General features: G+C 52.2%; 4 protein-coding genes across 4 annotated transcripts; 3 read left to right on the top strand and 1 right to left on the bottom strand.

Annotated features, from left to right (window-relative positions):
* Window positions 1-518: 518 nt before the first annotated feature.
* Window positions 519-1,247, top strand: J4E79_008827 (uncharacterized protein; the record flags this gene model as incomplete). Its single annotated transcript, XM_049357680.1, has 3 exons — window positions 519-770; window positions 818-1,064; window positions 1,114-1,247. The coding sequence occupies 3 exons, from the start codon at window positions 519-521 to the stop codon at window positions 1,245-1,247; spliced, it is 633 nt and encodes a 210-aa protein (XP_049207719.1).
* A 1,943-nt stretch (window positions 1,248-3,190) lies between these two features.
* J4E79_008826 (uncharacterized protein) lies at window positions 3,191-4,397 on the top strand (the record flags this gene model as incomplete). Its single annotated transcript, XM_049357679.1, has 2 exons — window positions 3,191-3,288; window positions 3,350-4,397. 2 exons carry the CDS (start codon window positions 3,191-3,193, stop codon window positions 4,395-4,397), a joined length of 1,146 nt encoding a protein of 381 aa, XP_049207718.1.
* Window positions 4,398-8,817: 4,420 nt separating this feature from the next.
* Window positions 8,818-9,420, top strand: J4E79_008825 (uncharacterized protein; the record flags this gene model as incomplete). The annotated part of the gene is made up of 1 exon (XM_049357678.1): window positions 8,818-9,420. One exon carries the CDS (start codon window positions 8,818-8,820, stop codon window positions 9,418-9,420), a length of 603 nt encoding a protein of 200 aa, XP_049207717.1.
* A 1,355-nt stretch (window positions 9,421-10,775) lies between these two features.
* J4E79_008824 (uncharacterized protein) lies at window positions 10,776-13,000 on the bottom strand (the record flags this gene model as incomplete). The annotated part of the gene is made up of 2 exons (XM_049357677.1): window positions 10,776-12,443; window positions 12,692-13,000. 2 exons carry the CDS (start codon window positions 12,998-13,000, stop codon window positions 10,776-10,778), a joined length of 1,977 nt encoding a protein of 658 aa, XP_049207716.1.
* Between the last annotated feature and the right edge of the window lie 465 nt (window positions 13,001-13,465).

Raw genomic sequence — 13,465 nt, 5'->3', positions numbered from 1 at the left:
GGTAGTGGCAACGCAGTGAAGAGACTAATCGAGTAGCAGGCCTGTACCGCCACTTGGCGTCTACGAAGCGCAACGGACTTGTCCTACCTCTCGTCTACCCCGGCTGAGATTACACGAACGACCGCTGCAGCAGGTCTGCTGCCTCTGCTCATCATTCACCGTCAACGGTGCTCAATGCCGGACTGCCCTCTCTTGAAGTAGGCACCCGGCTGGTTGGTGCGCCTTCCGCAATCGTCTGTTTGCGGCGCTAGTACGTGAAGCCAGGCGCAACCATCAACAACACGCCATGGTGGACGTCAGCCCACGTCTTTGACCATATAAACCCCAGCGACCTCGTTTCCTTCTTACTTCGTCACTCGTTCAACCTATTTTCGCTCCTTAGATTGCCTTTCATTTATTCGCCTCGGACCAGTGCCTGGCATCTCTGCTGCACTTGCTATCCTCTCACCTCTACCAACTGCACCTCTCCCTAGGCCATTCTCCTACATATCGACGACCACGTATCTCAGAACCTAGCCATGAAGTTCTTCGCCAAACTCCTAGCTCTTACGGCAGCCACTGCTTTCGCCGCCCCCAGGCATGAGATCAAGCACCGAGATCTCGTCGCCGATGACGCTCCACACCAGGACGACCCGAATTTCATTAGCGCCGTCATGCGAGCCCATTGGTACTGGCGCAAATTGCATTGTGCGCAGGACCTTATTTGGGACACTGAGCTTGCCGACGCCGCGCGGGCTGACATTGAAGAGTGTCCAAAGGACCCTGAACACGTACGTAGTTGGCACGATGACGGGCATGGCACAGCTGACATGAACAGAAACGCTCCGGCAGTAACCTCTCTTCCGTGAACCCACCTCCTGACGGTTACGACGCTTGGATCGAGTTTGCCCGCACTGCCACGCACGGCTGGCACGAAGAGGAGACCAAGTACCCCTACGACAACCCACACTTTGATGCAGCATGGGGTCACTTCACGCAGATGGTGTGGCGCAACAGCACACGTCTTGGCTGTGCTCTTGGACACTGCGACGACGGCGTTAATTGGCCGGGTCGCTTCTACTGCTGTAAGTTCAACGCGTCGTAGCCCTAGAGCAACAATTCTGACATTCACAGACTACTCGTTCTTTGGCAATAACATTGCGGCTGGGCAGTTCGAGGCTCAGGTTTGGGCGCCTGTATGCAGTGACCCCAGTGTTGGCGAAGTCCAGGCGCGCGAGGACGTCAACTTCGACTGGAAGCGAGTCTGAAACGCTCACGCTCCAACGTGACACTGCGCTTCGCGTGCCGCCTGCGTAACGATGTTCACGACAGCGTCTCCTTTCCTCACCAGCTTGTTTCGCGCTATACCCTGTCCACGGATCTCATTTCGCACATACTTTGTCTACTTGGAGATGTGCTGCCGCTTGTCTGGCATGCCTGGTCATATCATTGGTCTTGACTACACCTTTGGTGTTCTCTTCTCGATGACCGATTCAAGTGGTTGGCTATGCTAGCACATGTTGAGATACTGTTGGGCAATGCTATGGTGTAGCCTCTTGGTTCTGGTTAGACGAAATGCAAAGGGTTGGTTACAATTGACTTCTTGAGCTGCTTTCCCCCTTTCAAACGTTACTGTCTCAGCCACTGCGAAAGACGTCATGGGCTGATCATGAAGATTCTCCAACTTTCGCTACGTCAAAGAATGAAGGCCAGCAATCATGTTTGTTTGTTGAGGCGGCATTATAGGAACGTATTCCAAACATGAATCTATCCCAGACTTGTTCGACTTGGGACTTAAGCGCAAGCCATAATGCCCCCACACGACACGGCATTTACTTGGACCACAGTCCTCAGTACACGCGGTCTCTTAAGCACTGTTGCTGGCGTCCTATTTAGTAAACTTGCCAGTCCAGACTACGAACAGCTCGCCGACTCCATCAAAGCGAACGCCCTCCTTCTTTACCCTGACACATCAACTACCATCTGCACTTTCCGCACCAAGCCAACGTGGTTTAAGTGTAGTAAGAAGGACTTGTGGACTGCGACGTTGACCAGAAATGCGGATAAGTTGGTCTTGAAGAGGGTTCACGGGAGGAGCAGTAGGGAAGCCGCTTTGAAGGCGCTGGATAGCGAAGTGAGGAGAACGCTGGAAGATGATAGGGAGCAGATGGAGTTATAATGGGGCTACGTGCTTGGGGAAGAGTTTGAAGAGTGGATTGGGAGAAATGGAGCGATTCAGGAGATCCCGGGATGAATGTTATCTGAGGACACACCTCGTGACCTCACGAGAGATTAGGAGCATAGCAGAAGGCGAGACCAGAGTCTTTGCAAAACCAATACACAAGCGTCGTCTAAACCCTGAGAAGTAAACTGGAGCCCTAGATAAGGGCCGAAAGTCTTGGAGTATACTTGATACAAGAGTCAGTAAACCTGTTGGAAAACTAAAAAATCAAATAATTTCTAGTCAACGCCCAGCTATACAAGCCTCAAGTTTGGTGTCGAGAACGATAGTTCAGCCTCATGCACTGCACGGGGCCTCGCGATCGGTGCCTGCGGGCGGCAATTCCGCGGATCGCGAAGCACAATCGGTCCTACAAGACACGACAAACCCCCCCATGATCTCCATCTGACCCATAACCATCAGCAAGATCCTCTTTAATCCACTCTTCGCAACTCACTTTTCCATCCCTCGTTTCGAGAACAGCGTTTGCACAACATGGGCATTTTGATCAGCGACGGAAGTCGGTCATGAGCGGGCGATCCCTGCATAACGGCCATGCGCCAGTGGACGGATTGCATCATTGAACGCCACCATGGCCTCGAATCTTGCCTCGCACGCAGCGAGAGCCGCAACGCGCGACGGGCAAGCCACTCGGAGCCCCCACTAAAGGCGTGCTTTTGTCCGCCCTGCGATCAGAGATACAGGCAAGCACGGCGGGTGAGGGGCGTGGCGGATCCATCTCCGCGTGGGTTTAACACGAGCGACAGGCACGAGAGAGTCTAGCCCTCCTGCCTTCCCTGGCTGCACCTTCCTCGTGCGTCTCGCGCGTGCTTGCCAGAGTCTACACTTGTTTACCGGGTTTTAAGGTTGCGCCTTCTCCCTGTTTGCCGCCAATTTTCGACGAATTGACTGCAATCGATCGACATCACGACCCCGACTACTCAATCACCTCGACATACTACACTGCACTCACCCGCCTTGTAGCCCACGATGCTGGAGAGGCAGCAACATGCGCTGCGGGACGACGCCAGAGACGCCGCGCCGAGGTTGCCAGTCTCGCTCTCGGGAGAGATCAACGCTGCCACACGGTATGATCCTGGTGTTGTATCACCTTGGAGCCAGCCCACGATGCTAATAATACCTATCCAGTTCCCTCCACACAAACCTTAACCGCCTCATAACCTCGCGCCTGCCGCTTGCGCTCCCGCCTTACACGACAGACGCCACACTGTACGCAACCGGCCTGCTGCATTTCGCCCACATCTTCCTCACCTTCGAGTCACTGTGGGCGGATCTGCTGCGCGACCATGCCCCAGCCTCACATACCGCCTCCACACACCCCGCAGTCGATTCTGAGCCCGCTTCCCCGCCCTTCTCGCCACTGCTCTCGTATCTCCTCGTAAACCCGTACGACTCACCCTCGCTCTTCACGTCAACACTCGGTGCGCCAACACCGCCTTCCCCACAACTCGCTGCTTTTCTGAAAGCGCTGAGACCGAGGGGTTTGATACGGTCGAGTCGGTTGAAGAGGGATCTCGAGTATCTGCTAGGAGTACACCCCACAGACCTCGAAGTCCTGCTAGCAAAGTACCCCGGAGACAAGGTCGCCGATTTCTGCACACACATCCGCAAGAGCGTGAATGAGAAGCCTTGGACGCTAGTCAGCTATGCGTGGTGTTTCTACATGGCCGTCTTCTCCGGAGGCCGCTGGATACGAAGCATGCTCTTGAAAGCACCTCCAGGCTTCTGGCCAGAGCAAGACGGCGAAGCGCCGAGTCTAGAAGAGCGCGGCCTGTCATTCTGGCATTTCCTCGGACCCCACGACGGCGAAGACATCAAAGTAGATTTCAAAACCCAACTGCTCGCCGCGGAGACCCTCTTCACACCCGACGAGCGCGTCGACATCATCGAAGAAGCCAAGAACATCTTCCGCCTCTGCGCCACACTCGTTGACGAGTTGGATGAGTCGATAGGCACAGATATGACGCGCATGGAAGCGACACCCTCAGTTCACCCCGAACCCAAGATATCGAGTCCGACCCGAAAAGAGCCTCTCGTTGATGCCAATGTCGCTGTTATCGGACATGTGATGAAGACGGGTGACCCGTTCAAGACATTTCTCAGAAGGCCGGAGGTCACGGGGACGCTGGTTGCTATTGGCTGTCTGGCTGTGGTCACGTTGTTCAAGTTGCAGTGAGACAACAACACCATGCGCCCGGTGTCACGACTGGCTTTATTTTCGTCCTTCAGGACATACTCGGCGGGCACTTTTCTTATGGTTCACATGATTAGCGTTAATACTTGCATCTGGCATGATGCAGTTTTTGTTTGTGCACGAGCGACATGGCGGTATGGCAGTATGGCATCACGACTGCCTCGGCATCTGCGTCTGGTTTTCATGGGCTATGGCATCATTCGGAGTTTTACTCGTCTTCAGCGGGCTAGGATTAGCCTGCCATTTAGTGGAGTTCTTCTCACATAGGTTTTTACGGATATTTGTTTCAGGCTACGTGAGTAGTCGGTGCATGTATGGAGAAATGGCATGAGATACCCCCCTGGAGTAGTTTATAGATACACATGATCTTTGCTTCTTCGTATTGGTTGTGGTCTTGATGGTGTGTGAATGGCTTGATGTGAAGGGCAGGTGGTGCAACCAGTGACGGTAGAGAGCCAGCGTATCCTGGATGCGCAGATGTGGGAGTAAGGTCACGGTGTTTGTCTCGATGGGGTGTTTGCACATGATGGTGGCATTTGGCACATTGGGATGTGTTGCTAAGGAAAGACAGGTTTTATGCAATTTATGTAAGGGGATGTGGAGATACATGGATGATGTTGCTTATTGCTGTTTGGATGTGGTTGGAAGGAAATAAGGAGGATGCGTGAGCGTCGTTACATGTTTTTAGGCTTTTCTGAAGGAGACTGTCGTGTGCTTGCCTCCTTTTCTTTCTGGGTGTTTTTGGTGGGTTGTGGTATGCTTGAAAAGGAATGACCAAGGAAATGTTCTTCTCCAATCTTATACTGACGAGCTAGAGCGTACACGTCATATCATGCGTTCGGTCGGTGAGCGGGCACTTGCAGCGTAGGACCAAAAATCAGTAATCAAGGCATTCCGAATACTCGGGTCGAAAGAGCCATCCGTGCCATGGGCTTTGCGTAGATGGGTCCGGAGGTCCGCTGGCCGGAAGTAGCCTTTTCCATCGATGCGATCACAGCCAGGCTGTGGGCAGGAAAATTCGGATTCGTCGTGCACAGTACGCATGTGCTTGACCCATTCCTTTGACGAGGCGAAGACACCTGGGGCCGACAAACGTACCCCAGCAGGTTTTGACTCCGTACACCCTTCCTTTGGGCACCACTTGCGCTGGTATAAGCATCCGGCCTGTTCGCCTTCGCCGATATGATGATAGTTCCGAATGTGTTGAGTGAGATGATCTTTTCGTTTGAAGGCGCTCTTTCCTCGATACTTCTTGCAATACTTGCATGGGAAACGCTTAGCGTCCTCTTGATGGGTACGCTGATGCCTCTGATATGTGTCCAGTCGGGAGAACTTCTTCTCACAATCGTCATGCTTGCAGATGAACGAAGCATGGCCTGTGTTGGAAGCGTGTAGCCCTACCTCATACTGGCTTTTGCCAACAAACATGCAATCATCGCATGTGAGGACATCCCGATGAACAGCCCGCATGTGTTCCTTGTATTGCCGCTGTGAGTCGTAACGGAACACACAGGAAGATTTGTCGCATTTTCGACTCATGAGATTATATGACGACTGCTGTGGCGTGAAATGGGCAGACATAACATTGGCAGCCTCGGTTACTGGATCAGGGTATCTCACTCCAGTATCGACGAGACTACTTGAATAGCGTTAAAGCCGACTCTGTCTGTGGATTTGCATAATACTGACCTCGCATCGTGGCTTGTTTGAGGAGCGACCGTATCTATCTGGCTCCTAGTATAACAGCCCGTAGCATTGGAGTCGGAGACGCCGTGGCCCTCGAATTGTTGGGTGGACGTTTGGAAATTGGACCAGTCCAAATGAGATTCGCTCAACATGCGGTCACTGGAGAGCATGCCATCGTAGCAGTGATCCGGACTGAAGTGAAAAGCGTCGATCGATGAAGACCAAGGCAGTGAGAATGATTCGTGCAGTTGTGCACTTGCCAAGACGGCTGCAGAGTAATCCAATGCAGGTATATGGGAAATGTGCCTTGTTCCGCCCTTTTTGTTAGCAAAGTGTAAAAAAAAAACTCACCCAAAATCCGGGAAGTCGTCTTCGTCCATGATTGGCAAGGCAGACGTCGGCTGCAGCGTGCCTAACCGAAAGCGTCGAGGCGAAGCAAGCCACTTGGGTTGATGCGTTGGCGGTCGTAAAGCAGCGAAGGCTGAGGCGGTGGTGGTAGGCGAAGCGAAGAATTTTGGTGGGAGATGCAAGCAGGATCCATCGGTAATACATACTTGCAGCCAGCAAAGCCTCGCGCCGCTTTAAGCAGAACAGCGAAAAGGGCGAGGGTGACCAGGCTGCGTCTTGGCTGCATGCTCAGCTGAGTAGGAATGGTGTGATTGGATGTTGTGCGCGAAGGGGCCATGGCCCTTTTTTGGTGAGTAAAATCAGAGCTTGGTGTGCACTTGTGAATCGCCTGACTGCGTGCTGGTAGACAGGAGACGTTTGCTGGAAATGTATATTGTATTCGTCTATAGCTTGAGAATCAGGGTAGTGCTGGGAGGTATTCGCGGTTAATTTCATTGTCGAACGAGCGTGCGAAAGTCGACGTCGCCGTCGGAGATACACGTGTATGTATACTTCAGGGTGGAGCTAGTTCTTTACAAAATAACGAGCGGCGTACAGATACGATAGATCTAAAGATATGGTGAATGTGTCATCGTGTTCCGAAGAATAGATGTTGATGTTTTTGTCGAGATGTTGGACCCATAGCAGGCAGTCATGGTGACCCACTAGCCAGATCCGTACTCGTCCAACTCTCCATACCACTCTTCTTGACGCATTTGTTCAGTTTCAACGCCAAAAGGAAAGATCCGTTTGGCGATGGGAGTACTCGCGTCCTCGTCTGATTCGAGAAAAATCATGAACTTAGGATACGCCTCGAAGTTAGTTGCATTTCGCTTCTCTTCCCACGTAGTGAACGCCGTCCAATATAATTCCTCAAGATCCTCTCGTAAGTCCTTCACCCCGTCTTTCCAGCAAGAAAGTGCATCATCCGCGTTTTGCTCGAGCGTACGTAAGACTTGATCAACCCGGATCCCCTCAGCATCGCGAACTTTAGCAACCAATCTAAGAACTGGTGCGCGTTGGCAAGGTAGATAGATACCCAAAGCTTTGCAGGGCGGTTCTGTAAGAAACATAGAGCTGATTAACTCATCAAAAGCTCTCTGTGGCAGAGGTCTTTTGTAAACGCCCTGTTCGGAAGAACATGGACCTATTATGATTTCGCATCTGCCAAGATGTAGCCGCACCCGCTCTGGAAATAGCTCCAGAAAGTACGGATTGAAGTTGAACTGGCTCAGATCTAGCCAACATGGACTACCAAACTGTCGCAGCATCCCTGGAAGACTGTACCTGATGTGTTCATAACAATTTCGGATTTTGTCGTAATACAGCTGAGGTATGTTGCGCGCTTGGGAGATTCTGGCAGGAAAGTATGGGCTGGGGGCTGGAATAGACGCAGTAGTAGTAGCAGGGCCCTGAGGTGTCCCTTGCCGTAGTGACAAGATCGCGTGCTCGATGTCGATAATCTCCTGTTCAGTGGGCTGTAGCCAAGAAAGTTCCCTGTCGATGCGTTGCCCATGGTTCACCGGGGGGCAAGGATGATGGCTGTGGTATCGAGACGCGAGAATGTAGCGAGTTGTCTGACGCCAGGACACATCAACGTTCCAAGCTGCGTATTGTGAATCCGTGGTTGCATACAGAAGTATCATCTCCAGTAATTCAGGAATGTCGAATGCACGCCGCGCGGAGAAAGATAGATCGCCTGACTGGAGCTTACGAGCGGGACCAGACATAGGGGCGCGCATGGAAGGAGTATGGTTTGAATAAAGTTGCAAACGCGCATCGATTGTGTACAGCAGCGCTCGCCTCCATTCTTCCACTCCAAGCATCGCAGCTGGGTGCGGTTGCTCTGACCATCTCATTTGATGATTTACTCCGTTGTGATCGATTTTAAGGGCCAGGAGATACAGGCTGCCCAACTGAGGTTTGTTTGAGTGCAGTAAACTAAGATCCTGGTCCGGAAAGTGTTTCGCGATCAGTGAGTCGTACGGATGGTATTGCGCGCATTCTTGATCGGGGTAAGTGGAAGCCATGGCGATATGGCTTTGGCGGGGTGTTGCATCGAAGGCAGAGGGATGTGCCGAAATTTATGGGTAGACATGGCATCGAGCTCGATCACGGGAATCTGATGCCTGGAGTGGCGTTTTGGTACTGTTGGGTCTAGTGCTGCCAATGTAGGCAGGCGCAGATCACGTGATGCGGCCCGTGCCCCCGCTGCCTTGAGAAGTCGGAACACATAAATTCCACCATTCCCTGCAACTTCATAACTCTTCATTCAAAATTCACGAAGCCTATTCCGATCCCTAATTGCGGCAACATGACCACCCCAAGTATGTCTAACGAAAGCGTACAGCAGAGGTATGACAACGACGACGATGGACTGCATCCCGATGACGTTCTAATCACGAAATGGTTTCCAGAATGTACAACTCTGGAATTGTTGGACCGTCGCCCAGAAAGATGGGATATGCTCTCAGACGCCCGAGAAGCAGAGGCTGATATCAAGAACGGCACACATCGCGTCCCACCACAGGTACCCTGGCCAAAGCCGCCTCCCCGACCTCGATGCGAATTGGAGGTCGGTATTGAAGAATGGCGACGACCGCGGCTCCGCATGATGGACCGACTCATCGCCCAATGGAAAATAGCGAAGACTAATCATCCTCGTCATGATAGAACTCAAGCTGCTCCCTTTACACCGAAGCGTTCGCAGTCTGAACGACAAGGCATGAGCAAAGCTCATCACGCACTGCATGTCGCCGAGCTCTTGGAGATGGTCATTGGTCTATTGGATCCCAAATCGATGCTTACTCTTTGCGCAGTTTCAACCACGCTGCGAGCTGCCGTCGCGGTTGTTCTGGGATTACAGTACCGCAAAGCTTACCCGTGTGATCCCATCGAGTACAACGAAAAGATTCCACCGGACCTAGAATGAATTCAGCCGACGAAAGCGGAGATTACAGAGTTGGAGCTGGATATTCGCGAGCGTTCGGTTCCGGGCTACAGCTCAATGATACCATTCGTCCCCACAGCTCGAATCACCCAGGCTCAATGTCTCCCAATCGAGACTTGTGTTTCTGCTCGAGCTATGTGGAACTCTGACCGTCGACGAGTCCCTTGGATTCCTCCTCTACCACTTGATGCGTCAGACAATCGTTGGCTTGACCTTAGTCAGATCAAGATCAACCCATACCTGAGCCATTGTTTCGGCGATAGAGCCCAGGAAGTTGACGGGAGGCTTGAGATCAAGCTGTTGTCTGGCCCGGCTTATACAAGCCGGGCTCCATTTCTTACACTAGATTCTTTAAGTACTCTCGTCCGGCCAATGTACGCAACGCAACCTCCCTGCAAGAGTCTTGGGATATATGTCCCTATGTCAGTAGTGCAGTTTCGCAACAGGCATGTCCGCCATCTAGCGTTTGTCGAGGCAGAAGACGGGGTAACTATTGGCCAGCTTGTTGACGCAATAGAACAACAATCGCCCGCAGCCGTCGATTCTTGGATTGAGGACGTTACGGTGCACCGCGAAATGCTCGAAGACGAACATTGGATCGACTTTTCTCTCTCACAATCCGACGCACGAGATCAATGGGGCGACTTTTGCGAGGTCAGACCGAAGATAGTGGTGTTTTTCGACGGACCAAAGCCCGCATCGCACACGCTTTGTGTGGCAGAAGCCATATATAGTCGGAAGGATTGTATGGAGGAACAACTAGTCCGACGGAGTAAGGGCTGGTGTGACGCATTTGATCAGTGGGATGAGAAGGAACTTGAAAGTGAGCCTTGAGCAAGCTATGTTCAGACTTAGTAGCAACTTCCCAGGAGATCGAAGGCCGCCGTCAGCAGCTAAACCATATCTCGGGAAACGTAATTTCAGCCATATGGCCCCTTCTCTGGACCTACTCCATGCGCAGTTGCGCATTGCGAGATGGATAGATACAAGTGACGGAAATCGGTAGTTATCATATAGACAATTCAATGAATGCTACCAGCGAGGATAGAAACGAACGATTTACGTGCATGTGCCTAGCTTTGACTGCAATAACCTTCGGTACGAGAAACACGTTCGGCATCTTTACTCTACCTTACGTGACTAACAAGTAACATGAGACGAGTCTCAACCCTATGTAAACTTCTCGGGAAGGGCCCCTCAATACAGTACACAGTACCATAACGCCGACTGTACACCATTAACACCCTTTTTCTTTGCCACAATAAAAGCGCTGGCTGGGCTCAAAGACCCATATTGACATAGCGAAAAGAAACCGCAACTCTAGAAGAAAAGCACCCTCACACCGTCCCCTCTCTCAGCTCCCCCGACCCATGCTCCGGCGCAAAAGGATCAAAAGGAACAACAACCTCCTTCTTCCCAAACGCCTTCTTCAACCCCACCTTCATCCTCTCCCATCTCGTCATCTCCTTCTTCTTCACCTCCTCAAACGTCATATAACTCTTATCGATCTCCTTCAGCCGCGCCGCCTCCTCTTTCTCGAACTGATCGGCGCGCTCTCGAAGCCCAGTGATGACGTGTTGACGAAGACGGTAGTTGGCGAATACCATGTCGTGTTCTGGGTGCAGAACAAGGATCTCTGGGATTTTAGAGATCGTGAGACCGGAATCGGCGATGCGGTGGTAGAGGAACGATTCGAGATCTTCAGGGCACCATGAAGGTTGTGCTGGGATACCGACGAAAGTCGCGCGGGTAGCGCGGATGATACCGAAGTCTGTCACTTCACCCGCGTCGTACTGTTTGAGAAGGTCGCAGATGAGCTGACCGCGCTGTAGGAGACGCACCTCGCGGTGTGTCCAGTTGCGCTTGTATTCGGTTAGATGAGGAGGCAGAAGCCAGCCTTTCTGCGAAAGCTTGTGAGCGTCGTAGAAGTTCTTGAGCTTGTTCCAGGCGTTGGGAAAGAAGTAGCCTTTCCAGAACTTTTGGCTGTAGACTGCGGCTTCGACTAGGATGCGGAGGAAGTAGTATAGCTCGTGCTGGTTCTGACCGTTGGCTGGGCGAGATGAGAAGGATGCGGTACTTCGACTGGCTTGCTGGGGAATGTCGAACATAGCGGCTGCAGTAGGGTTGCGACGGTGAGTATGTTTGCTGTTGGCAGCTTCGACGTAGTGTATACCTTGGTCGAATTCTTCTTTGCTGACGGCGACAGTGGCGATGGACTTTGCCTGCGCTTTTGTAAGGATGCCCTCTTCCCCAAGGCCAGTCATGAAGATCTGGAAGTGCTCTGGTTTCAGTATGTGGCCGCGCTCCTCAGGGAAGAGCTGAGCGACAATCATCTCGTGGTCTTCGCTGTTCATGAGTCGGCGTTCGACAAGCTCGGCGTTGTTGACTACAGCATTGTAGCGTATGATCCAGTTACGCTCAACAGAACCTTTTGGCATCTGACTCGCGCGGATGTGTACGCCATTGACATCGAAGGTAGCGTCAGGTATCTCACCATCGACGTGGCGGGCCTCAAGATGAAAGTGGGCATTGATACGATCGATGATGTCGATGTTAGTGGGGCAGCCGTCTGCTGCGTAGAAAGCGAGATATCTGACAGCCTGGCGCCGTCTTGCGGCTTCGATCGCCTGATTTGCGGTTCTTAGATGGGTTTGGCGGTGGTTGAGTGCAGAAAGACTGTTCGGCAGACGAGCTATGCCATGATTGTCTCGGGGTCCCACATTCCTGCCAATGGTATCCAAAGGCTTTACGCGCTTACTTGTATTCGCCTGTGGTTTGATGGTAGCATGGCGCTGATTCAGCAGCTGTTCTGCTGCGCGCATGCCCTCTATGGCCGCCTTGAGTCTATCAGTACGAGCATCAGAACTGATGTTGGTATCGTCGACGGTGGCGGGGTGGGAGGCTGTCCGAAGTACAGGGCTATCATCGCTATACTTTTCGTTGTCGGATCTGAGACCGGTTTCCGCGGGCGTCTCGATGGTAGGCCTGGCATGGTTGATCGAGAACTTCGCAAGTGGTGTGATGTGTGTAAGATCGACATGACTTTCATTGGGGACTGATATCGCGGAATGCGCGTCGCCAAGTGGAGTCAACGGGCTAGTAGGTGGGGTACTTGAAGGGACTATACGGGATGATGGAGTAGCCTCGGTCTCGAATATTGTGTTATCTGTCGTCGAAAGTGGTGATGGAGTGGGAGATGCATGCTTCTCGGAGGTTAGTACATCTACTCTCAGATTGTACCCATAGTACTGACCTTTTTATTTTTGGGCGACTGGAATCGATAGAGTCTTTTGGGAGTGGATTTAGGTGTAACCGGCGCAGAAGGCATGGGAGAGACATGATCACGACGGTGATGATTGCCGAAGACCTTCTGAAAACCAGCGACAAGACGTGTAGAGTCCTTGCGCTTGTCGTTCGACTTTTGAGCGATGCTATTGCTGCTGATTCCAGCGCTGAGACCAGCGTCGTTGCTCGTACTGTTTTTGGGCTCTGATTTGGCGCGGTCGCCATCGTGGCTGCGGCGGAATGACTTCCCAGACAAGAAGCTTTTGAAACGGACCATGGTTAGTGTTTTCGAGATGTTGAACAGCTGACCTTTCAAGCGACCGTCGCTATGACGGGGAGGCTGGGCCTAGAGGGTGCGTTGCTGCTGTTAGTCGAGTAGTAGCTGCCACGGTCAGTGCGGGCAATTTTGTTAAGTTCAGCTTCAAAACTCCAGTTGTAAACAACGCCAAGCATGCGTGATTTCGGGTCCACGGCGCCGGGCAAATGCGGGGTGTCGTAGCGAAAGTGAAAGTGAAAGCGCAATAACTTGAGAACTCTGGTGCGCGTGGTCGAGTACTGGCGCGTTAGCGAAGTGAAAAGAGCACCACCAAACAGGCACTGGAGCATGGACTACTCAATTCGAGATGAGAATATGTCTGCTCGAATAAAAGTACTGATTCGTAAGGCTCGCCCGCGAATACTTTTCGCTGCCTATGGTTCTCGCGATATGTACCCTTCCCGACATTCGCCATCAGTTCAGTCC

This window comes from Alternaria viburni (genome assembly GCF_023758015.1).
Source record: "Alternaria viburni strain BMP 2772 chromosome Unknown scaffold_22, whole genome shotgun sequence".
In the NCBI taxonomy this organism is placed as follows: Eukaryota; Fungi; Ascomycota; class Dothideomycetes; order Pleosporales; family Pleosporaceae; genus Alternaria; species Alternaria viburni.
This window is presented reverse-complemented; position numbering and strand designations above follow the sequence as displayed.